At 50.8% G+C, this 23,908-nt stretch overlaps 1 protein-coding gene across 2 annotated transcripts in view; it reads right to left on the reverse strand.

Annotated features, from left to right (window-relative positions):
* LOC144729777 (homeobox protein Meis1-like) overlaps window positions 1-23,908 on the reverse strand; it is an 85,408-nt gene that overhangs the window by 47,759 nt on the left and 13,741 nt on the right. For both annotated transcript variants that reach the window (XM_078610267.1, XM_078610266.1), the window contains exon 7: window positions 16,790-16,916. In XM_078610267.1, the coding sequence (XP_078466393.1) occupies window positions 16,790-16,916 (127 nt within the window). The remainder of the gene's footprint in view (window positions 1-16,789; window positions 16,917-23,908) is intronic.

The raw sequence follows: 23,908 nt of genomic DNA on the forward strand, positions 1-23,908 counted from the left end.
CGTCGCATCCAACAATGTGGTCACGTGACTCGGGCAGCCACCAGTGGCCGCTACATATTCACCACCCATGTTCAAGTAAAGAATGTATTGCGAAATCATATCGCGGGGCCTGAGTCGCGACAACCCATTGGATTGCTGGAGCTGTGGATAACTACTCCCCAAGTTAGCGGCAGTAGGTCGTCGCTAAACCATCAATTGGGGCCAGCGGTGAAAGTGTTCCTCCAGGTGTCGCCGTGATCCATCGCCCTCGAGCCAGACCCCCCCCCCCCCACCGGATCGGCGCGGCCTGCATCATCGAGGGCGACGATCCGTGCGCGAGCAGCACTGAGCGTGGGCTTCCCCTGGGGTGGTGGAGCCCACGCACGCGTTCCGCTTTCATTCGGGACCGAGAGTTTAGGGGTGCCACTCAAATGGCATTAGTTTAGTTTTTGTTTTTACTACATTTGACTAAATTCACGCTTGTTACCAAATTAGTCAATGGCTCGTGCATATAGATATAACGTAGCGTTTCACCCGAGTTTATGTTTTAGTGAACTGACAGGATGCATATTTTACGAGCGGCTTTGCAAACTTCATTAGAGCGAGGATTTGAGTCCATTACAAAAAAATGCATCCCTGGGGCAAAGCGATGGAAAAAGTCATTGTTTAAGTGACTCCCGTTAAATTTTAAGATGGTCGCGGTCATTATTAACTTCTGTCGAAAAAGGAAATCGTAAACTGTAGCACCGCTCCACCACTTCGTACGTTCACTTGTGAATATATAAATTATATTCAAATTAGCGGGAATGACAGCGTGCGTACGTGTGCAGATCTCGCCACGCCATGTTGGCCATGGAGGTTATTTGGGTCATACTTCACCACGCTGGTCAGTGCGGATCGGCAAAGGCAGTGAGCATAGACGCGGGGAGCATATAACGACGGTACAACAATTGATTTTCCCCTGTACACTCACACATTTCACATGAACAGTTTTCAATTTCGTGAAGCCCAATAGTCTGTATATTTAGGTGAATGCAAAACTAAAACTCTCGCGCGAGGGCGCAACCCACGACGTCTGACCGCACACGCCTCGCACACTCGGCGTATACTCCACATTCACCCCCCCCCCCCACTTATATTAAATCACATCGTTTAAATGCCGCTGAGTGCGCGCACACGCGGTTGTTTTTTCCCCACAGCGGCCCCCGCGACGAGGGCGGACGAGCGAGGCGCCTGCCTCCGCCTCCGACGACGGCGGCGGCGCGACAAAAACACCACGGAGGGAAGAAGCGCAATGGCGCAGAACGCGTTTCTCTCTCACTGTCAACAAGAATTCTGCTACAAGTGGCTCGAAATAACACCCTTGGAGAGCCAGTTAAGCAACAGAGAGAGCCCCCCCCCCACGCCTGCAACCCCCCCTCGCCCCCGCAAGGCTGGGTGTGCGTGAGCGCGGCGCGCAACCGAGAAAGAGAGAGGGCCCAGAGGCGAGGAATGGGTGGGGAGGAGCAGGAGGAGGAAGAAGAGGTGGGTCGAATACCCCCCCCCCCACCATGCCCCCCCCCCCAGCCACCTCCCTCCAAGCGTCTCGTCCGTCTAGTTTAACCTGTGTGGCAGGGGCGTCTCGTGAAAAAATGTTAGGGCAGCAAAAAGAGAGAGAAAAATGAGGAAAAGCAGGGGGGGGGGGCAAAAAAAGCCTCCAGGATTAGTGGCTTAAGTACAGCGGAATCAATGGGAAGATAATGTGGAGCAGCAAGGGTTTGGCCATCTCATCTGCTGCCACCGCGATTTATGTTCTTCTATCTCTCGGCCAGACTCTAGCAATTTCATTAATTGATTTCTTTGCCGGCGGAGAGAGTTTGCTGCGAGGGCCCTTATCATTGGCAGGACAAAACAATAAAACACAAGTGTCACAACACAGTACCGATCGCGGCGGAGGAGGCTGTGGGCCCCCACGATGGGTCTGTCTGTGTGTGCGTGTTCTGCCCGGCCTGAACAATTGCAGTTGGTGCTGCTGCTGGTGAGGGTGATTTTAATTATATAAAAAAAACACGCGATTTACAATACAGATCATTCTCATTTATCCTGGTAAGTCGCGGATAAACCGTGCTTGTGAAAAGAAGATATGTATCAAACTGCAACTGCTGCGTCGGTTTTTTCGCGGTAGTAGCTCTCCGCGCTTGTCACGACGTCCGACGTTTTTGCCCCCCCCGCCCCATGCTGAGAGAAGGACGCTCATCGTTGCAGCTTGCAAGGCACCGGGCGGTATTCGCACGTTCTCATAGAGCGAGAGACTCAAGAGTTCGCGAGGAGGAACGACACGCGATCGGGAAGGCAACCGCGTGATAATCCGGCACCAGCAATTTCCCAAGCTCTGCAGTCCTGTATATATTAAGGAACGTCAAAGAGCTACACTTAGCTCTCATTGAGAAAGTCGCCGGCTTACTAAACACCCTCCACCCCGTGTTTTTCCCTCCACGTAAAAAAAAAACATTTGAAGTGCATTTTTAGTTTTTTTATGCATCCCAAATGTATCACACGGCCTTCTGAGAATAAATGTTTTTCGTTGCAGCAATCGGTGTTGCTGGCTGCTTGACGTTTCTTTCTGGGCTTGCGCTCAAAAAACTTTGGTATAAAAACACACACCTATAAATAAATAATTATTACACATTATTCCACGCTCATTGCTCTGACGTGCGCGCGCTCGATCTATTATAAGCTGCTCCTCTCACTCGTGACTCAGTGACCGGTCACGTTAATAAAGAATAAAAACACGCATCATTCTACGTGTTCACCGCCTATCCCCCCTCCACTAACACCCTCCTCCCCCCGCTTAAAAATGAGTAAATTTTAAATGTTTTTGCGTGATATTTTGTGCACGTTTCGCATTTTCGACATTATCCGGGCAAAGCCTCAGCTCCATGAGGCTTTGCGGACGGCGTGTAGAATTATTATTCAGTTAATACACACGGTGGTATTATTCAGGGCAGCCGCTCGATTGGAACCGCGATCCTCCGCAACAAACTGCGAACGCGCTTCCTCTGGGCCATGTTAGCAAGCATGAAGCCAATGCATGTTACACCTGATGCTCACGGTGATGGGAGATAGTGGTGGTGATGGTGGTGTCGGTGGTGGTAACATATCTTTTGCGGTTCCCATGAATTCTCATACCGTGGCATTAAAACGGTCAACACCGTCCGAGCATGCTCCCTGGTGGAACTCGGATGCGTTCATTTAAATGTCTGTGTTAGCTCTGTATGTCCCAAAAAAGTGCGCAAGGAAGCTTGGAGAGAGAGAGAGGGAGTGGTGAATGATTGGAATTGCACCGAGCGACAGCAAGAGCAACTCATGATTCAGACAGCGTACACAAGTTATGGAGGCGTCATTTCGAGTGGTAGGAAAAGTAAGTGGGCTTGGTAAGGGATGCATCGCGGCTCGTAGGAATGGCGGGCTGCGATCGAGACTAAAGACAGAGTGGCAGCCAAAGAGGGGAAACGCGCCCGAGAGGATGCCCGCTGTGTTGACGGAGAGATTCATATCAGCTCATCTTCAGGTGCTGGATGGTTTGTGACAGTGACACTGCACGGCCGTGACAAATGATGACGGATTTTGGAGGCATTCATTCAGCAGCGGATAGATCGTGCTTGACAATGCTGTCGACGATGTTGACGATAAACACGCTTACCACTGAACCCCCGGGCAGCCTCAGATCTTGCCTTTTTGTTTGCTACTTAAAAGGCTGCAAGATATGCCTTTGATAAATAAAGATATACATCTGTTGGAAAATAACAGCGTCTCGAAACGGTTGTTTTGAACGTCACAGAGAACACACGAGGCTGCCACATGCCGGCTCCGGAAAGTGCCGTGAACTCGGGGAATAATCGGCGGGGGAATTAGTTCCGCCTCGGCGAGAAAGCAAGTAGGTGTAACGTCTCGTAATTGAATTATACGACAATGCAAAACACAGATCGCACTTTCCCAGGAGTTCGTGAAGGCACGGGTGGGGGGGGGGGCCGCGAGACCCTCTCCCTGCCTGTGACCGTCGCCGTTTTTCTGAGTTCCAAGTTTGCCGGCGTAACTCCGGCAAAACCGCATTGACCGCCGTTGACAGATGTCGAACTTGCGCGTGCGCGCGTTTTTGTTGTTGTTGTAGTTGGTGTTTGTTTTCGTCCACGTCCGTTGTTTGTGTGGCTTTCCCGTTGACAATTGCTAACAGAGGGCATCGCGGGCCCAGTTCCGCGCTTCTGGATGCACGGCTTCAGACGCTTGAAATAAAGACGCGGGCGCTCGTTTGGTATAATCGAGAAGTGATTCTTTTTTTATTTTACGTTGGGCAGTTCGTGTGTATGTATGTTTAACTTATTTCACACCGTACTTAGTCGACCGTGCTAATCGGAGGTGCGGAGGAAAGGACAACCAACTAGGCACAGAAAGCAGTTCTAGACAAATTAATTTTCAATCTAGATGGTTTAGAAGTGCATAGCTCCAGTGGCTTCCAGACGGCCGCAAAAGCGCATCTGAAAGCGTGACCGCCTTTGTTCGATGGTTAGCCAAGAGCTCCTGCGAGTAAGACCAGAGTTTGCGTGATGATAGTTTATGCACCTTGACGAGATCAGCAAGGTATTGTGATTAATTTGTGGCAAGCCAATGGAGCTCGGCGAGCACCGGACGGACGCGGTCAGATCTTGAAGTAGCCGTCATGACACTCGCCAAATAATTTTGTACACACGCTGCAGTTTGCAAAAATTCTCGCGTGTTATGACTGTAATCCCGATTAGGGATAAGTTGCCCACCTAACATCTAACTTGACGAGGGGGAGATTCTCATAAAATATCACAATGTCAGACATACTCAGGATGGCGATGGTGCATTCAATTGCACGCACGTGTGTGTGTGTGTCTTGAATCATCAATTTATTTCATATACGCGCGGTAATTTAGAAGACTCGAGATCATTAAAATGAAAATGACAACCCACGTGCATTATGGACAAATAAAATGGAACAAAAGCTGAAAAGTAGCTATTGAGCGTGGTGCGGTTGGGAGGCCTTTCATCCAGCAGTGGATTAACCATGGCTGACGATATTTTGTTTTTTTAAACGATATTTGAATTTGACTTTGAGGTTTCCTAAGTTCCAGAACTTCTAAGCGACTCGTTTGCACGTCGATATTTGCACCGTACTAAAGTAAGCAGAGTAAATTCTAAATCTCAATAAATTCCGAAAAACATCGCTCCTCTGTCACTCGGCTTGTTCTCTCTCCCGTCTCGATCCCCCAACTCCCCCCTCGCCCCAACCCCCCCCCCACCCCCGAGTCATACTTCCCCATTGCCCACCTCCTCCTCCCCTCCACCATCCATCCCAGGGCACTCGATCGGCGGCAGGATTGATCGCAGTCCGCTCGCTAATCAGGCGACCCTCTTTGATTATTTTTTGGAGACCCCCATTGTTTGTGCCGGGGATTCTCGAGAACGTTTGTTTATTCCCAGTTCACCCGGAGTTCACGGAGGAATCGAGCGGAGCCAGGGGAGGCGATTGCGTTGCGCGCCCCGGCGGTGCCACGTGCTCCTCGCACGGGATGAGCCTGTCGGAGCTAAATTATCACCGTCCATTTTTTTTTTTTAAGATTCAATCGGTCCGAGTGAATTACAGTTTGTTTTGCCCCCACATCCACCCACCCTGGGTCGTGCGGTTTTGTAATTTCATAAATTTAAGAGTGGTAATCTCGCTTAACTGAAAAACACAATAACCCAGAGTGCTATTAGCACATCACTTATAATCATCGGGTGAATTTAATTATTTATTTGCTAACCTGCCCGTTTCTACACCGTAACTTATATCGCCGGCGTCATCACACAATCCACGATCAATCCAATGGTGGATGAAGCGGCCCCCTGCCAGCCACCACCACCAATCCACAGCCATCTCTCACCATCCTGCCACCCAGCGCCTGCACACCCACCAGCTGATTTCGTCGCTCCACCTCCTCACACCGGCCGTGCTCTCCCATCACCTCCCCTTACTTTGGCCGCAACTTCGCCCCCCCACTCCCCCCCCCGTGGTTCGTTTCAGACCGCAGGCTGCCAATCCGCTCTCGCCACGATGTGCCAGACAGGGCCCACCTCTCTCCATTTTCCTGCACAGCCGACGCGACGACCCTAACCTGCCCGCCCGCCCACGCGCTTTCCCTGATCAGCGCGAGCCGGCGTATCGTGCGGTGCACGGCAGCGGACGGTTGCAGTAAACATCACTTAACTTATTGACGAGAGGCCATACAGGGTTTCACTGCGGTCTTCCTTCCTGCCCTGGGCAGAATAGTGGACCAGGTGCCCCGGTATCAGAGATAGGGCCCTGCCTAAAGGTAAGCTGATCCCGCCTGCTAATGTTTGTGTTCCAAAGCTTAAGCCTCCCCCTCTCCACCCGCCCCCAACCCCCATCTCTAGTATCGAGCACTCAAACGCGAACACTCCTGGACATAATCCGGTCGAGCGCTACATTAAACCCATTAAAATGCATCGCATTTGCATACGTAATTAACAGAGCTGTTTGCTTTCATTAAGGCAGGCGTTTCACAAACTGCTTCACGTTGGAGTGTCAAGGATGCAAAGTTGATATCTATATTAATATTTTTAAAAACGGCAACCCAGATACAAAAAGCTCAAGGACTCGTTGGTGTGACGCGCGAGAGTTATGATATTGACTCAAATGCGTACAACCAGAGACGAACGGAGTCCACGTTTCGTGCGTGTGTGCCTAATACAGCTGCGATAATCTGATGTGCGCGCGACAAGTAAGGGATTCGTCTTTTTTACCCGCCCCGTAAAAAAGAAAGTATGAAAAAAAACTACGACGTTTACCCTTTCTGGCAATAAAAAAAGGTGCTATGATGTTCAAACACCAAATAGATTCCTCTTGCAAGGAATCAGTCACAAAGGACTTGTGGTGAGCATGCAAACAAAATATACTCCGATAATGTATACATTGTCTTTGAAGATGATTGGTCTACACCAGAGACAGCCTTCTTTAGGGCCCAGTCTCACCAGTGTCAGACCAGAGTACAGCGTCAAAAGGCGAACGGGAAAAAAAGCGTTGCTTTCTTGACGAGATAAAATGTGGAACCGCCGCGAACTTCAGCCACGTCGCCACGTTTCGCTGCCACCTATAAAACGCAACTCCTCTATTTACTTTGTGCACCGTGCCCGTAAAAAAAAGTCCATTGAATTAACAATACCGCCACGGATTCAAATCTCACAGCAGTGCAACAAAAGTGTTGGACAATGCTTTCAGGACGAATATTGCTAAAATGTTTTTATTTGATTTTATCAGAATTATATGTTGTAGTGCAATTGTCCATGACAGTATTCCATCCCTATTTGATTAATTCTACACTCCTGTGTTTGATCGTACGGTATTATATTCTTATTCGTGAGCACTTGAGCTACATGTATTGTATTGTTTGAAATATGTTTGACGCTGTTGCATTATTGAATGATTGAATTTCTCTACATTGGTCCGCCTTAGTTTTCTAGGCGAGACCTATATTGCAGCGCACAGCTGTTCATCTTTTTATTTACCCCTAGATCTTCCTTCGTGAACCTTCGTGAAAAAAAACCGCATTTGCACGTGAAACAGGTGCTCAACCGACGATAATAACGACGGCGATTCAATTACCCGCCGAGCCGCGGAATATCGCGACGTGAAGCCGGTGGTGCACGTTTTAATCCGCACGTCGTCTACGTTATGTAATAACGCGCACCGAATTGCCCCGGCAGCGGATGGGGCAAACAACAAAAAAGAAAGCATTATTTGGGTCTTTTGGTAAAGTCACGTAGATAGGTAAAAAAAATAAACTACTAATATTTTTTTAACCTATCTACATGACTTTACCGAAAGACCCAAAGCATATGAATTCCTGCAGTCACGAAAGCTTCAAGTAAAAAAAAAAGAAAACGTCGGGCCGCGGAGAGAGATTCAACTGCAACGGCAGCGGTGAATAATTAAACGCGGGGCCACTACTTCCTTGCAATCGTCTGATTCCTACAAGCCACCGGGACGCGCGTTCACAGCTCACGGGGAAAACCGAGGGGGCCCTGCGACCGGCCCGCAGCACCCAGAGGGAAAGCGAGAGAGCCGCGTGATCGCTCGATCGCTCGCTCTCTTGGCGCGCCACGGTCGCACAAACGTCGCAAACACTTAAGATCAGTTTGCGGGAAATTATTATTTGTGTGCAGACGAGCCTGCCAAGTGCTTTATTGCATCCACCACCCCCGCCCGCCCCATGCCCTCCTGCAAGAAGAACTTCACGGCCGCCACAATGCGCCCACTAATTAGCCACGCTGAAAGCTGTAAATATATCTCAGCAAACCAGTAATACTCCCGACATTTAAATATTTACACTGCAAATGGTGCCAAATAGATGCGATCATTATCTGACACATCTCATCAGCGGTTAATGGTGAAGGAAAAAAAATACCAGCCATGGGTTTTTTTTTGGGGGCTTGCTCCGACCATGAAAATGTGCAGAACTAACGCAGAATAAGGCTCCCGCTAATAGAACCGCCGCTATTCCCCTGCGAACACGACGCGACGAGCCGTACGCCTCAACGCAGACGTTCATTTTCACGCCGACAGTGCCGTGCAAAATATGACGGATCAAGAATTTGGTTAAAGCAATCCTCTCCGTCCGGCGTTCACGCACCACAAGCAGGTGAACGCAAAAAAAATGTGGTTAAAAACGCAGCGATATGGAAATGATCCATTTCTCGCATTCGCAATACATTCTTAACAAATGCAAGGCGGCGTTCGGACGTTTCGAATAATGTACGTCTGAAAGCGCTAATGACGGCACGGGGGTGAATTTTTCGAAAGCTGCGCAGTCTCTCTCACTCCGTGGCGTTTCGGAAGCGGCGGCCACTGTATTTGCCGTACAGTAAACATGGGCTGCCACTCAGTCTGGCGAGATGGCCCAGAGGCAAGAGAGCTTCACGAGTCTCGTAAGCACCGCCCACGCAGGCCCCCGGCGGCACCGCGCACGTTGTTAAACCAGGACAATTTGTAGAAAATAGCTCGGGAAAAAAATAAAAAATAACGCGCGCGCCTTAGAAGGGCCACGCGATCAGACAACGGCACTGGGAATATAGCGGCAGAGACGCCGGTCGCCGAGCAATTTCTTCCTGCCCGGGAGCCACCCGCGGCCACACCGGGGAAGAAGAACGAACAACAACAACAAAACAAAACGTAACATAATGCCGTCCCCAGAATTGACGAGAGGGTTCAAATGGTGCACCGCGACGTAAATTTGTACGCACAACATCCATCGATATCTCCCCCCGCCCGCCGCCCGCTCTCCTCCCCGGAGAGCCCGCACAGCTGGCACAACCGTAGCCCACGACGGCATTCATAACGCGAGGACCGACAAATGCAACACAACAACAGGAAAAAAAAACCACACGTTCCTGAGGGCCACAAAAGCTGCCACCGTTTCTTTACTTAAAAAGGAGCGGCGGCGCAGGTAAACCGCGTCGAGCGCGCGCGCTGACGGAAATAATTTTGTGTCACCGCGAGCAAGCCGCGAGCATTGCTCTCATGTGCTCTCATGTGCGCCCACGCCGACACGGACCGACGTTTGGCAAGCGCAGAAAGAAAACGCGCGTGCTGGCAACGTCGTCGGCTCCGATGCGATACATTTTACGCCCTGGCCGCAGACTCCTGGCCCGTTGAATTAATGAGCACCGTGCGTAATGTGGAAGCTAATTAATTGACGGGGAAAAAATATTCAGCGGGCTTGCACACCCTCCCCCCCCCGCCGCCTCCAAATTCGCTGGGTCACTGCAGAGGGGCTGCTCTGTATCCCCCCCCACCCCCCTTCGTCTCTCCCAACCCCCACAGCCCCAGCACTCGGCTCAAACAAGCGGGGCTTCGCTTGGATAATGATGGCTTTGGTTACAAGGCCCCAGGCGATTTTCCCGATGTTCCTGAATTTGGCTTAGTAATGCAAAGATTCCATACCAGAGCCGATCGCCGGCAAGCGCAGACCCGGGCGATATCTGATTGCCGACTAATTTAACACAGAGGGGAGCTTTTTTTTTTTGCTGAGTACAGCAAGGTGAACTCGGGGGGGGGGGGTGGAGATGCGGAGAAGCTTTGGGAGTTTCTGCTCCCGAATTGTTTTTCTTTAATTCTCGAAGCCTATCAAAAAATATTCGGACCGCGGAGAAATTTCGGTGTAATGTAAAAAAAAAATATTTGGGAAATGTTTTTGTTCTAATTTTAATACGCATACTTCCTGGGCCTGTGAAATGTATTCTCTTCGGCCAACAACGGAAGGGAATTTATAAAATCCGACCGTTTGTTATTTCACTGCACTGTAGCGGAAATGATTCGTCAGCAATTAAGTCTGAAATGAAATCAACCGCGTGGCGAGTCGTTGGGTTTGTTTAAAAAATAAATAAATATACATTTGCCTCCAACACAATGCAATTGTTGAGTCGTGCAAAATTATTTCTAACAAATTGTTCACAATCAAAAGCAACAACTTATATATAAAGATTCAATAAAGAAAGTTATTTACGGTTGGAAAAAAATTTAAACAAATTTTGGTTCTCACCCCCTCCCCCACACACCATCGCACCCTCCATGGCACCCCGACCCCAAAGAGTCGCGCTTAACATTAAACCAAACTGTTCCTTTCACACTGGGGCAGGCGCAGAGCATCGGGTCAACAGCGGCAAATAATGAAAGGTCCTCTCCTCCACCGGCTTTGTCCGTTTCGCCCGAGCCCTCTCCGCTTTCGGTCGTCTCAGCCGGGGCTTAATTTCTCGATGAATATTTACCCGGCCACTGGGAGACTGGAGGAGGCGGCTCTTGACTGGCAGCTACGGAACCCGTTGTTGCACTGTACCTCTCCTATGCTCCCACACCTTTGCTTCCATCCTTCCACAACCAGCCGCGTTGATCAGCGTGGCGCGGCACCGTCAAATTTACCCCGCCACGACCAGCGTGGTGTGGCGTGGCTGTACAATGTGCGTGTGAGCCATGATGGTCTTACGATCCATGACGATGATTCGGTCGAATTGACCCCGACCGGGCTTGAACTTTAGAATGCGAGGCGTGTGTTCTCACGACGCCGACACTTGACTGCGCCCTGCTCGTGAACGACGCGGCCGTGTATTTAGCCAGGACAGCCTCGCCGAGCCTCAAGGCTCTTTTTTTTCCCTTCCGGAGGGTACTGCCACATTGGGGACGTTTTGCCTAAAAGCGTGAATGGGGAGGCTTGCCTTGTATGCACGCATGTATGCTGGACTTCTTTCGCGCCATACGTGCGGCTTCGGATGACAGGCGAGTAGAGAGGACTCTGAGAAAGCCTCCCGCGCTTACGACACTCGCAGCTCCACACACATGGATGCGATGTAATGCTCTTGCTACCATCTCCATGCCCCCTCGCAAGCGCAAAGCAACAACACGTGGCATTCCCAGGCACGCTACGCTGCTTAGCTTCCGAGAATCTCATGAGATCGAGTGCATTCGGGGTGGTTTGGTCGTGTTAAAAAAAAAAGTATAGAAATGTAAGTTCCTTTATTTAGATATGGGAGAGAGCCTGCTGAGATAACAACATAGATATGAATACACACCTCTTTTGTAAGAGACGTTGAATCTCTATAAGGAAGGAATCGCTATCTTTTGCTACATCATTTAGTCGTGAGCAATTCTGCGTTTTTGGATTTGGGCCTGTGACGAAATACAAAGATCCCCCGTATAGCCTGTAACACACTGTTGGGGCAAGTGCTGTTAGCGAGCAGCACCTTTGAAGGCCGGCACAGCACACGAGAGTGTGGGTGGCCAACACCACGCCCGGCCGCCTTTGTCTCCCCAGTGGTGATGTTTACACCCTGCACCAGGTACTCATTTGAGGCTGAGTCGACCTAGGGGAGGACCAGGACCGGTCCATGTAATCGTCATCGATGTTGGCCGCGAGTGGCAACAGAACTCGGGTCGTCGGGTTCGTGGTGCAGCGCTGCACTGCCGCTCCCCACTGCGATACACGCACGCGTGCGCGCGCACGCAGCTCCCAGGACAACATTAACCCCGACACGCGAGCCACAATAGAGCTCTGGTGAGCCGCACGACATCTGTAAGAGGCGTTGCGGCCACTCACCGAGAGGGTATATAAATAAATAACGCCGACTCACCGCGGCGGCCACTCGTGGGCTCGTGAACTATATTATCGCGCGAGACGTAACGTGACAAAGGTAGCTTGAATGTCGATCGACTTCTATATTTCTCCACGCACGTAAAACAACAGACGCGACCGTGCGGTTCGTGCCGCCGTCCCCCCCCCCAGAGAGACGAGGCCAGTGGCGGCACGAACGCCGGCTGAGACGCGCACGCCACCAACCCGTGGGGGAGCTGTCGAGAGTGCAGGCGGTGCGACTGCACCGGGGCCCGCAGGAGACCAGGCGCTAGGGCTACGGAGAGGAGGGAAGGCGGGCAGGGAGTTGGGAGGGGGCCCATTTAATTTTCTTTCACCAGGGCCCATGCCAACTCCAGTCTGCCACTGCCACCAGGCCACCTATCAATACAAAGGCGAAGATCCCCCCTGAAATGCCACGGAGGCTGCAGGGGGCAAGTGCTATTCGCATGACGAGGCCGTGCGGCCAGGACCACACCCGGGCTGCCTTTATCTCCCCAGTTCTGATATTTACACACCGCACTAGGTACTTATTTAAGGCCAAGTCAACCTAGGGAAGGCCCAGGTCGGTTCAGACAGCACCTGCCACCTAACATGAGCAGTGGCTTGGAATGAAACGCATGTCGCCAGGTTCATAGCGCAGCGGAGCAAACCATTGTGCAAATGCAAATACGCACACACGTGGACACACACCCACGCAGTCATACTCTCTCACACACAGACACCAGACTCCCATTTAGCCTTTCTACTGGGGCAAGTCCACACACAAGTGTGCGCACACACGCACACACCCACCCACACATACAAAAAACAAAGACAATGTTCCCCCCCTATAGCCAGATCAGACTGTTGGGCCAAGTGCTGTTAGCGAGCAGGGGGTGGGTGGCCAGCACCACGCCCGACCGCCTTTGTCTCCCCAGTGGTGATGTTTACACACGGCACTAGGTACTCATTTCAGGCTGAGTCGACCTAGGAGAGGCCCAGATATTCATGACTGGTATTGGCCGTGAGCGGGAATCGAACTCGGGTCGCCAGGTTCATAGTGCAGTGCCCTAACCACTGCACCACCGCTCCCCACAAGTGCACACACAGACACACACACCCGCACCCATTCGCACACACATACACAGCCACACACAAAGGTGCAAACAAATATACCCTGCCTGTGTGAGAGGCACATCGGCAGAACAAAACGTCACAGTGCAGCCTTCATGAAGCTCCATCTCTTCAGCCCAATATCATCACATGTAAAATTCATTTATCTCAATGTCAATCCTTTACAAGTGACAAATATGACCAATGCAAGATCGTGAGCATTTAATCCGCCGATTTAGCAAACGACTGATAATGTCGAATTGCAAGCCGCGTCTCACAATAGCAAGGTGCGACTTAAAAATGAAAAATTAAGAGTCTACAATCAAGTTATCACCATTTAACAAAATCTCCCACATCTTAGCCCTCCCTAACTTTATGCAAAAAAGGGGCAAACTTTAGTTTCGTGGCATTGCCGGTAAAAAATCAACGCACGGGCGCTCGCCACGTAGAGGCAGCAACAACAAAAAATAATTAAACGCGCTTCCACCAGATTCTCGTCCCGACATCGTCCGGCGAAAAAAGACGAGCCACGGCGATATTTTTAGCCGCCGAATATTCCCCTGGCGTCGGGCAGCATCTGTGAGGAGCGAGGAGTGGCGAGCGTGTCACCTTGCCGGGCCTGGCGGTGCGCTCGCTGTGTGCCGCTGGGGGGCTGCCTCCACAAACCCGATGGCAACTTTAAAACAATAAAAATACGACGGGGGGATGTAACCTGGAACGGGACAAATGTTTGACCCCCTCTTTCTCTGCGATAACCATCCGGAGTGAATTATCGCAGTTAAAAAATAAAGACGGTTCTGACTGCATTGCAACTTCCGAAACGTTTAATACCGCCCTCCTCCTACCCACGCACCGCCCCCCCTCCTCCACTGCTGTAAGTTGGCATTTTTTTAGGTGTCTTTTGTTAAGGTGTCAAATTTCTTCTTTGTTGCAATATTATCATTTTTGGGGGGGGGGGGGTGGTGGAATGTAACGTGCGATCGGGGATTAACTACTTCTTGTTCTGTTTAATTTATTGTCCTTCCCCCACCCCTCCGGTCGGCTGTCTGCGGCGCGAAACAAGTGCAACGTACGTACACTAAACGAGACGCCTCGAGCCGGCCGCAGCAGCCGGGCGGCCCTCGCGGGTGGGATGCGGCAGTGGCCAGGAGGCCGAAAGGCGCCGTGAAAACAACAAACGGAGCGGCGGACAAAGGTGGACGGAACGCGTCCCGGAGGCCTTCCCGCCGATGGTATTCATCGATGGAATCAGAGTGTGCGCTCAGGTGCTCGTGAGACCGTTGCACCGAAGGATCACGGACGATGGTAGGCCCTTCATCCAGCAGTGGATTGACCGTGGCTGATCTTGATGATTTGATTGCCGCTGGTGGGTCGCTGGAGATTTTTTCGCGGGAGCTGTGTGGTTCGCAGGTGCCGATGCTGCTGCTGCTGCTGCTACGACTCCACTGATGAACACTCGGAGTTTTTGCGTTTAATGAACACGGCCGCCCATGAGACGGAACGGGGTAGCGCCATCCGGCCAGTATATAATGAGAGCCTACCCCATGTGCTGTAGAATAATACGTGTGTATATATATCTAAAATAAATATTAATATATTAATAAATAGTTCACAGTCTAAATATTAAGGCGTATAAGATGAGGCAGGACATGTCTCAGGCAAGGGACGATGGCCGGAGGTCGAGACTAACGATGGAGTGACAGCCAAAGGAGGAAAAATCCCCAGGTGTATGCCTCCAACACCCCCTACCCCCTGTGGAGATGGGGCGATGGAATCAGCTGGCGTGCAGGCGAGTTGTTACATCACAGGACCGTGAGAGATGGCGACGGCTTGCCGAGGCCTTCGACCGGCATTCTGATAGATTACGGACGACGACGACGACGATGATGATGATAATAAAAAAACAACTAATCACCCTCAAAAATCCAATGTTGCACTGCACTTCTAAGCTCCCACATCTCTACTTCCCCGCCATCGCCAACCCGCAGCGACCAGCACGGTGAAATGTAGTCAAATGACCCCCACGACCCCGCCTGGTGTGGGGACGCCCTCACCCAGCAGTCGATCGACAGGAATTAAACCTAAGCGTGCACACAGTGCAGCGTGCGGCTGACCGGCCGCATCACGCCAGGAAAGTGACAACTTGTGCCCGGCCTCAACAAGGTAAAACAGATCTGGTCACACACAAACGCAAGCACACACGCGGACACACAAAGACAAATATCCCCCTTATAGCCTTCAAAGTACTGTTAGCGAGCACCTATTAAGGCCGGCATGGTGCACGAGGGGGTGGGTGACCAGAACCACGCCCGGCCACCTTTGTCTTCCTAAAGGCGATGCTTACACACCGCACTGGGTACTCATTTTAGGCTGAGTCGACCGAGGGGAGGCCGAGGACCAGATCACATAATCGTCACCGGCGTTGGCCTTGAGCGGGAATCGAACTCGGGTCGCCGGGTTCGTAGCGCAGCGCACTAATCAGTACACTACCTTTCCCTCACACAGACGCACGCAAACACGCACGTGCACACAAACGCAGACAAAGCACAACTACGGGAATATAAGAAAGCAGCCGCTACTTTTGCTTTTTAAAAAACACCGAGAGATGAAAAAATTGCGCCTCTTAAAATCCAGCAAATATTAAAGTGATGTCGACAAGTTTTATTTCAGTCGGAACGGTCTGGAAAGCTGCTGTGGGAGTAGGTTTGCACGCCACGTCCGTCTAGTCCTATTCTGTCTTCATTTCCCCCAACGTTCCCATAGACACTCTCATGGGATTCGAGAAATGTAGGGTACAATAATATGGGATTATTACCTCGTGATCAGACAGAGCCTTACACCGATGATCGCTATCGTTCGTGAGCCAGAGCAGAAATCGGTACTCACCTAACTTCGCAACACTTTGGTCGTACCGATGCATTTACACGGCAATTAAGGGCGAATTACTTTATGACCCACTAATGTCAAATTATCATCACGCAACTCACTGGGTATTGTGGCCACGTTTAAGGTTATGCCACGATCAGGTGGAAGTACCTGACCTGGGGGGCTCACTCCAAGGCAGCAGAGCAGCGTTGTGGAGAGTGTATCAAGTAGGGGCACCACGGTGGCGAGATGTTAACTGCCTTGCCTGATATACAATAGGTCACGGGTTCGATCCCGACCCTGACGCCTGTATATCTGGAGCATGCGTGTTCTCTCTCCCTGCGGTCGCGTGGATTTTTCTCCGGGTCCTCCGGCATTTCCTTCCACGTTTAGAAATGTTTCCAACATTTAGCTGCTAGAAAATCCCACGCAATAAGCCACTTCGTTTTCGATGGTCAGGTCGCTTCTGATAAAACAGCTCTACAACGAGCGGCATCCCCCCCACACCTCCGATTAGCACGGTTGGCGACGTGCGTTGCGAAAGAAGCTCAATGTACATACATAGCTCAGTGGGCCTTACCTGGTGTACGTTTTTGTTATATATATATAGTTTAAAAACGAGGAGTGAATCCGCGGGTGCGTGCCGTGCGCGTGCCAGCGCGCCTCACCTTGCTCGCTGCTGTTGTCGCCGCTCTGCGAGGCGAGGCCGCCGCTCGAGGGGCCCGGAGTACCGCCGGAGTGCGTGGAGAGGACGTCATCGTGGTCCCGGTTCCACAGCGACGGGTTCGGGGCCATCTGCGCCGTTTACAGATAAAGGGGAGGAAGGAACGAATGAACGAACGAATGATGGAAGGAGCACGTCGGCGAACAGACAGGCAAGCAATCGCATCGACTGTCATGGTCAATCGACGCAGTTGTTGAGAAACCGAATGGCGAGGGTGTGATTTAAAATACTGGCGATCTGTGAAGAAGAGCTCCGTATGATACAGGTTTTTTTGGGTTAGATCGCGTAAATTAAACCCGCCACCACCCGACACAGCCAATTTGTCACGTAAACAGGGCGTGCCGATTCGTTGCCCGGCGAGCCGAGTTTGATTCACGGCCGTGGTTAACATCAGTGGCAGGTGATATCAAAACCCGTCCTAACCCACCCTCCCCCACACAACTGCAACCCCTCCACCAACTCAAACTTACAAATCGAGTGAAGTATGGTCAGAAAAAACACCCCCATAGCCACATAGCAAAGCCTTCTTCTAAAAGCGGACTGAGAATGGCTGGAACGTATTTAACGTTATACTGGAATACTCGGTACGTGTATGGCCGTTTTGTCTCTCCACTGCTGGATGAATGTCTTCCTCACGCCGTGCGGACCTTGGGGTTTCATTCGCCATACTTCACCATGCTGGTCGGTGTGGGTTGCTGAAAGTCTACAAATCACTCGCCACCGACATTAGCCATGGCCAGAAATTAAACTCAGCTTACCGGAGGTTCACAGTGCAGTGGGCAATCCACTGTGCCTCCGCAGTCTCCATTATTATTTAAGTGATAAAAACAATTTGGGAGTTGTTGAAAAGACTTAGCAATCGGCTTCCTTCTTTAACAAACGAGGCCCCGGGCTCTGAAGTGTTTTCGTTGATGCGCAACATCAAACCCCGGCAAACTGACAGAGCAACGAGCGCCATTACCCAGAAGGCCATCTGGTTGCTGACATCAAGCGTCGAGGATCGACACTGCGCTGCTGCTCGAGCTTAGCCCGTGAACCCGCGGTGGTTGTGCAAACACGCGCAGAAAAACACGCGGGCGCCGCCGCCACATTGGCGTGTTTATATATCGCATAAAAGAAGGCAATTAATGAACGAAGCAAGCCTGCTTCTCCAACAGACGTTATAGTTTGCGCGTGCATGTGGTCAGTGGGCACCTCGGGGCAAAATAATAAAATTAGGCTTTATTTATTAAACACGTCCTACCTCTAAAGAACGATATTTCAAACGCATAATAAAATAGTAAATATTTTCACTGATTTTTGCTCACTTGCTTTTGAAACTTTCCAGGCACTTTGCACCACTTTTATGAATAATAAACAAGCCAGTACTTTATAACATCCAAATGCCCGGCTCACAAAACATAGTATTTCACACGAGCCTCTGTACCTGCCAAAAAAACTCCACAACTTCTCACAACACAGGGCTGGTTGCAATTTTTAAAAAATGTGAATTAAAAAATAAACCAGAAGCTCAGGAATGAAGGGGAAACTGGAAGACAACATAATAGCATCTGTGTTTTAACCACATGCTGTTGTTCCATACAATGTCCGACGTTTTGCTCCGTGGCCTGAGAGTTTCTCCGGGAACAGAATAATTCAGTTTGCCTAGTTCCGGTTTCTGAATAAAGGTCCCAACACGTGCAGCGAAACGTCGGACATCGCGCCGAACAACACGTCGGGAGAGCTGTGCGGCACAACCGTGAACACCTACGGCAAGCAACAGCGACATAAAAGTGAGAGGTTATCTCAGATCATAACCGTCATTGTTTACCGCACACATTTCATTATCCTCCGGCTGCTTATCAAGCGAGCAGCGAAAAAAAGGGCTTGCGTATAAAGTGAGCAGTGAAAGGCCCGCGTAGCCGATGAAAGTTTTACAGCCGCAATACTTGCGAGAGGTACGGAAAGTTTTAAGTTAGTGGGATTTTTTTACTGAGAGGGCCCCCCTCCCCTCTCCCCCCCCCTTTTTTTTTAAAGGAGGTGAGGTTAATTAGCACCCAACTGGCCGAGCCAAAAAAAATGAGACGACTGTGAGAACCACTCACGCTGCCCTCCTCCTCCCCACCGCCTTCCTCGCATGCCACAGAGCCCCTCCTGCACCCCCCCCCCACCACCGGCCCACCCCGCCGGCCTAACCGCAGCGCCTCCCACTCCATTCAGACGGCCAAACAGCGTTCAGTGGGAGCAATTACCCCGGCCACATGCCTGCAGCCTGCCCAGAGAAGCGAGGGCAGTGCACCACATGCGAGCCGGGCGAACGCCGTGGCAGTCCAAAACCACATGCCGCCGTTCGCTGGCCGGACACATGGGTGAGCTTTTTGGGAAACCTGGGCCGTGTTGGCTGCCACGGCGGAGAGGGCCACATGGAAATAAGGTATCGCCACCGCCGATGCCGCTGCCACCGCCGCCATATGGACATAAGTGCATGGCAACAACCCGTGTAAAGTTGAGTTATTGAGACACGCGGTGAAGGGTTTTCGCTTCGCTGCTGTGGCCTCGCCGAGGGCATTTCCCAGCGGGGCAACTGATGTCAGCTGTGGCAGGGAATCGAATTCAGGTCGGCAGTGCGCGAGCCAATATGCCACCGCCTCCGTCCCTTTAATTTCCGATGTAAACCTGTAGAGCCGGAGCCCCACAGAGAAGGTTACGGATCCTTTGAAAAGGCTGGGAGCTTCAGTGGCAGCCGAAGTCTCCTTGATGAAGCGAAATCCCATAAGAGTGTTTTGATAATGCATCACGAGCAATGTTTTTTTTATTCAACGATATGGGCCAATAATTCAGACACCAGGGTGAGCGGTGGCCCGCTGGCAAGCGACGGTGACGGGGGAACACTGCTCGGGAAAGAGGAAGACAACGATCTGATTGGACGTCAAACATAAAACACTGGACGGGACGGAAGCCGTCTCAGCTCAACGATGCAGCGACGGTCAGGGAGCAGCGGAGAGAAGTGGAGAGCAGTGGAGAGAGCGCGGTGGGGAGATATCGATGGAGGAACGGTCATGCCCCCAATGGCAAAGGCCAAAGGGAATAGAGGAAGGAGACGCAGTGTGTCCGACAATACTTTGCGTCACAGCCTCGGCCGTCGCTGAAGCTGCGGGTGCAGTTGCTATACCTGAGAGAGAGCGGCACATTTGTGCAGCCCAGCGATGCCATTCGTAAAGATAATTTGTCATTTTTATTCAAATAATTATTTATGGTCCCTTGCCAATCGACTGGTGGATGAAGGCCTCCCCATGCCTGCATCAGTCGTGGCGGTTGTGTGACCATATTCTCAGGTTTTTTCGGTAAAGTCACGTAGGTAAAACATTAAAAGTAATGAAAGTAAAATAAAACAAAACAAAAATAAAAATAAAATTCACGACGTTTCGGAGGCAACACAAGTCTCCGTCATCAGGTGGGACCGTCACAGCCAGATTAGCTGCATCAAGCGTGTGACCATACTTCACCACACTGGTCAGTGCAAGGTGGTGAAGGGTGAGATGGCATCCAGGACTGGGCCAGGTCATCACCTGCGACTGATGTTAGCTGTGGCCAGGAATCCCGATGTTCGCAGCTCAGCGTGCTAACCAATGCACCGCCACACCATCTCTATAATTTCCAGGGTAAACTCATAAAGCCGACGCCCCATAGAGAAAGTTATGAAGCCTTTGAAAACAGCGGTAACATTTTTTTTTACTTTCATAAAAGTTAAACGAAATAAAGCGTAAATAAATAAAGAAGTAACGTGGGTCGAAGTTTTTTTCTTTTTTACCCGTCAACGGATCAATTTCAAATGGAACACAGAGTAATCCACTTAATTGGAGGTGATGTGCTTTGAGGATAAGGATTACGGCGTACAGCGTCTCGACATTTCTCGGAGCAAATTTTTTGTCCTCCTGGGCGTGTGTTTTCTGCCGACGCGAAGATGGGAACCAGATGACAGAGGGCAGGGAGGCGCGAGGTGCTCGGCACCGCACTCGGGGCCCAATAACACCCTCGGTAGAAAGAAGAAGAAAAAAAACCCACGCACGCTCCTCGAGTGGTGAGAGACCCTCAAAGCCCGGCACAAATTAACGCGCTGCCTTTACGGAGGGGAGTGGGGGGGACACCGCGAGCCGGACGCGTCTGCGTCCACTCAAGACAAAGGGGTTTAGTTTCGCCCTGGGTTTGCGACCCCCCCGGAAAGTATTTCACGCACCCGGCACACCGCATCCAGCATGCCTCTCTATCTGTGGCTCCTAGTCACGTGACACCTACCCGAGTCTTCCAGTGACCTTGAAAATATTTCCACACCTGCAACACCACATCCAGTAAACCTCTCACTGTGGCTGTTGGCTTCGAGTCACGTGACACTCACCCTAGTCTATCAGTGACCCAGCAAATATCCAGTGAAAAATTCAGCCCTGACCAAGACAAAACGTGACGAATGAAGCCTACAAATACATAAAAAGGCCACACTTCTCTTTCGCGAGAGGATGCTTTGGACTGGACATGAACGCATTTTTCTGGAAACCTGAAATAACAATAATATAAACGTTTTCTTTCTTTCGTTTATCACTAAATTTGGAGCAGTGAAAATACAGGCCGATGGTGGCACACAATAAATGTTCCAAAAATAATTTATATATTTTTTTTTCCCCTTTCCCCACACCAGTATTTTCTGAACGCTAACCTTTACATTACACGACTATGCAAACTTTGGCACCAAATGACATTTTGAAGTAGTTATGTTGACAAAGCAAAGAAAATATTGTCCATGTCTTCCAGGGCATTTCCTAGCACACGTTTTGTGTTTCAAATGACATTTATCTGTTTTAATAAGAAAAGGTAAACAAAAAATGGGTTTTAAAGGTTTGCATAATTTCAGTTCTTCCAATGAACATATTTGAATCGTGATTAGCTTAGCAGCATTTGCGTTGTGTCAAACGCGTCGATTCTGGAGAGACACACACACGCGCACGCACGAGTATAGAGAGGCCAAACGACAGCGGAATTTGTTCGCCGTATTGCAAAAATAAAAATCGAAGGGCCGCGATGTAACGACGTCACGTCCTCCCAGGTCGTCTGCTGTACATGGGGGGGGGGGGGGCGCAACCTCCTCTTTATCCCGCGAGAAGATTGCGCAATGACGGAATGCCCGAAACACATTTTCGTCAAATTGCGCTTGGTTATTCGCCGCCAAAGAGCCCCCGCGCGAAATTGCAACCCTTCAAAATTCCGCATGAGCTCACGCACTTGATCGCGTGACTTCACAGACGACCACGAGGAGAGGAACATGCCTTGGCAGCCGTGTTGTCAGGCACACAGTGTCCTTCTGGCCAGACTTCACTTTGCACATTTTAACCCCTGAGCTACAATTTGGCACGAGGTGCACCCCCCTCCCCCCCCCAACCGAGCAACCCGCAATTGCGCGCTACGAGAGTTGTCGGGGGGGGGAGCGGCAATCGTTAAACCCTACGGATGTCTCTCTCCGTCGTTATTTATTCCTCGCACGGACGTAACCTCGTTTTTGACTTGGACGACGTGGGGGGGAGGGGGGGCGGTGGGGGGGTAGAAGGTGATATTCTGTCTGGGCAATCCAACAAAAAAATGAAATAGTCAACACGTTCGACGACAACCACGTCGTGGCCTTAAAAGGAAATTAATGGAATGGGCGACGTTTCGGGCAATGGCCCTTCTTCAGAGCACATGGGGTGGCCGGAGAGGTGGCGACAACGACGAAAAATGGGTTTTTAATGCCGCATTAAAAATGTAAACGAACCTGTCTCTACCAAGGCGAAGGATTGTATGAAAAAAAAGTTGCAACCGAATATTTAAAATCATACAAAGCGTATCTACGATGAAAAATTTATGGTGACAAAAATAAAATCCCCCCGCCGTGTATGGCGGCTCATAGGGGTGTTGGGGCAAGTGGTGCAAGAGAGCGCCTATTAAGGCTGGGGTGATTCTCGAGGAGGTGGTGTGGCCAAAGGCCGACGGCATGTTATTGCCGATGTTTACGATCCTCACCAGGCACTCGCTGAGGCCCAGGACTAGTTCGGACGTTACCCGTCACTGGCGTTAGCCATGGCTGGGAATCAAGCCCAGGTCACTGAGTTGGTATTGTAGTGCACTGACCACCGCAGCGCTGCTCGCGTAAGATATCCTGATGTGTACCTGAACACGCACTAGTGGTGGTGAGATGTTAACTACCTCGCTTGGTCTACAGGAGGTCGTGGGTTCGATCCTGACTCTGACGTCTGTATATTTGGAATTTGCAATTTCCACATTTATAAACATGCGCTTAAGAGTATTTGGCTGCTATGAATTTCCACGTGATAATAATCCACTTCGTTGTCCTATCATTTGTGGCCAGGTCGCCTTACCTGGTAAAATAAAAATAGAACAGCACGTGCACGCTGCATTACATCCCGGGGAGACCCACAAACGGTTCAGCCGCCTCACCGCTGTTAGCGGCAGCTGAGAATCAAACCTAGGTCGGCGAGTTCGTAAAGCAGCCCGCTAACCACTGCACCGCCTCTCCAATATATTAACCACGTGTGTGCATGCATTCACACCGCAACTGATTTTATTGACCCCAGATTGATGATGGGCTCTGTCACGACTGAACCGGGATTTGAACTTGAAACCTTCCAATTGCGAGCCGCTTGCTCTGCTGGCTAGCCACGACAGCGGTTGTCCTATGCATTGACTCACCCCCCGCCATGGGAATGTGGAATTTCCACCACTGGCTAATGGCTGTAAACGGGAGACAAGTACCCCCTGGATGCTCCCTCGTAAAGCCTGAACAGACTGTTGGGACATGCGCTGTCAGCGAGTACCTATGAAAGCCGACACGGCACACTAAGGGGTGGGTGGCCAGCACCACGCCCGGCCGCCTTTGTCTCCCCAGTGCTGATATTACACACTCCAACAGGTACACATTTAGGGTTGAGGCCCAGAACCCGTTCAAATATTCCCCACTGTCATTGGCCGTGACCGAGAATCGAACTCGAGTCGCGGGTTTGGCCACGCGGTGTGCTCACCGCTCCGCGCTTTTTTGACA

Source organism: Lampetra planeri, chromosome 33, assembly GCF_965212315.1.
Source record: "Lampetra planeri chromosome 33, kcLamPlan1.2.h2, whole genome shotgun sequence".
NCBI lineage: Eukaryota > Metazoa > Chordata > Hyperoartia > Petromyzontiformes > Petromyzontidae > Lampetra > Lampetra planeri.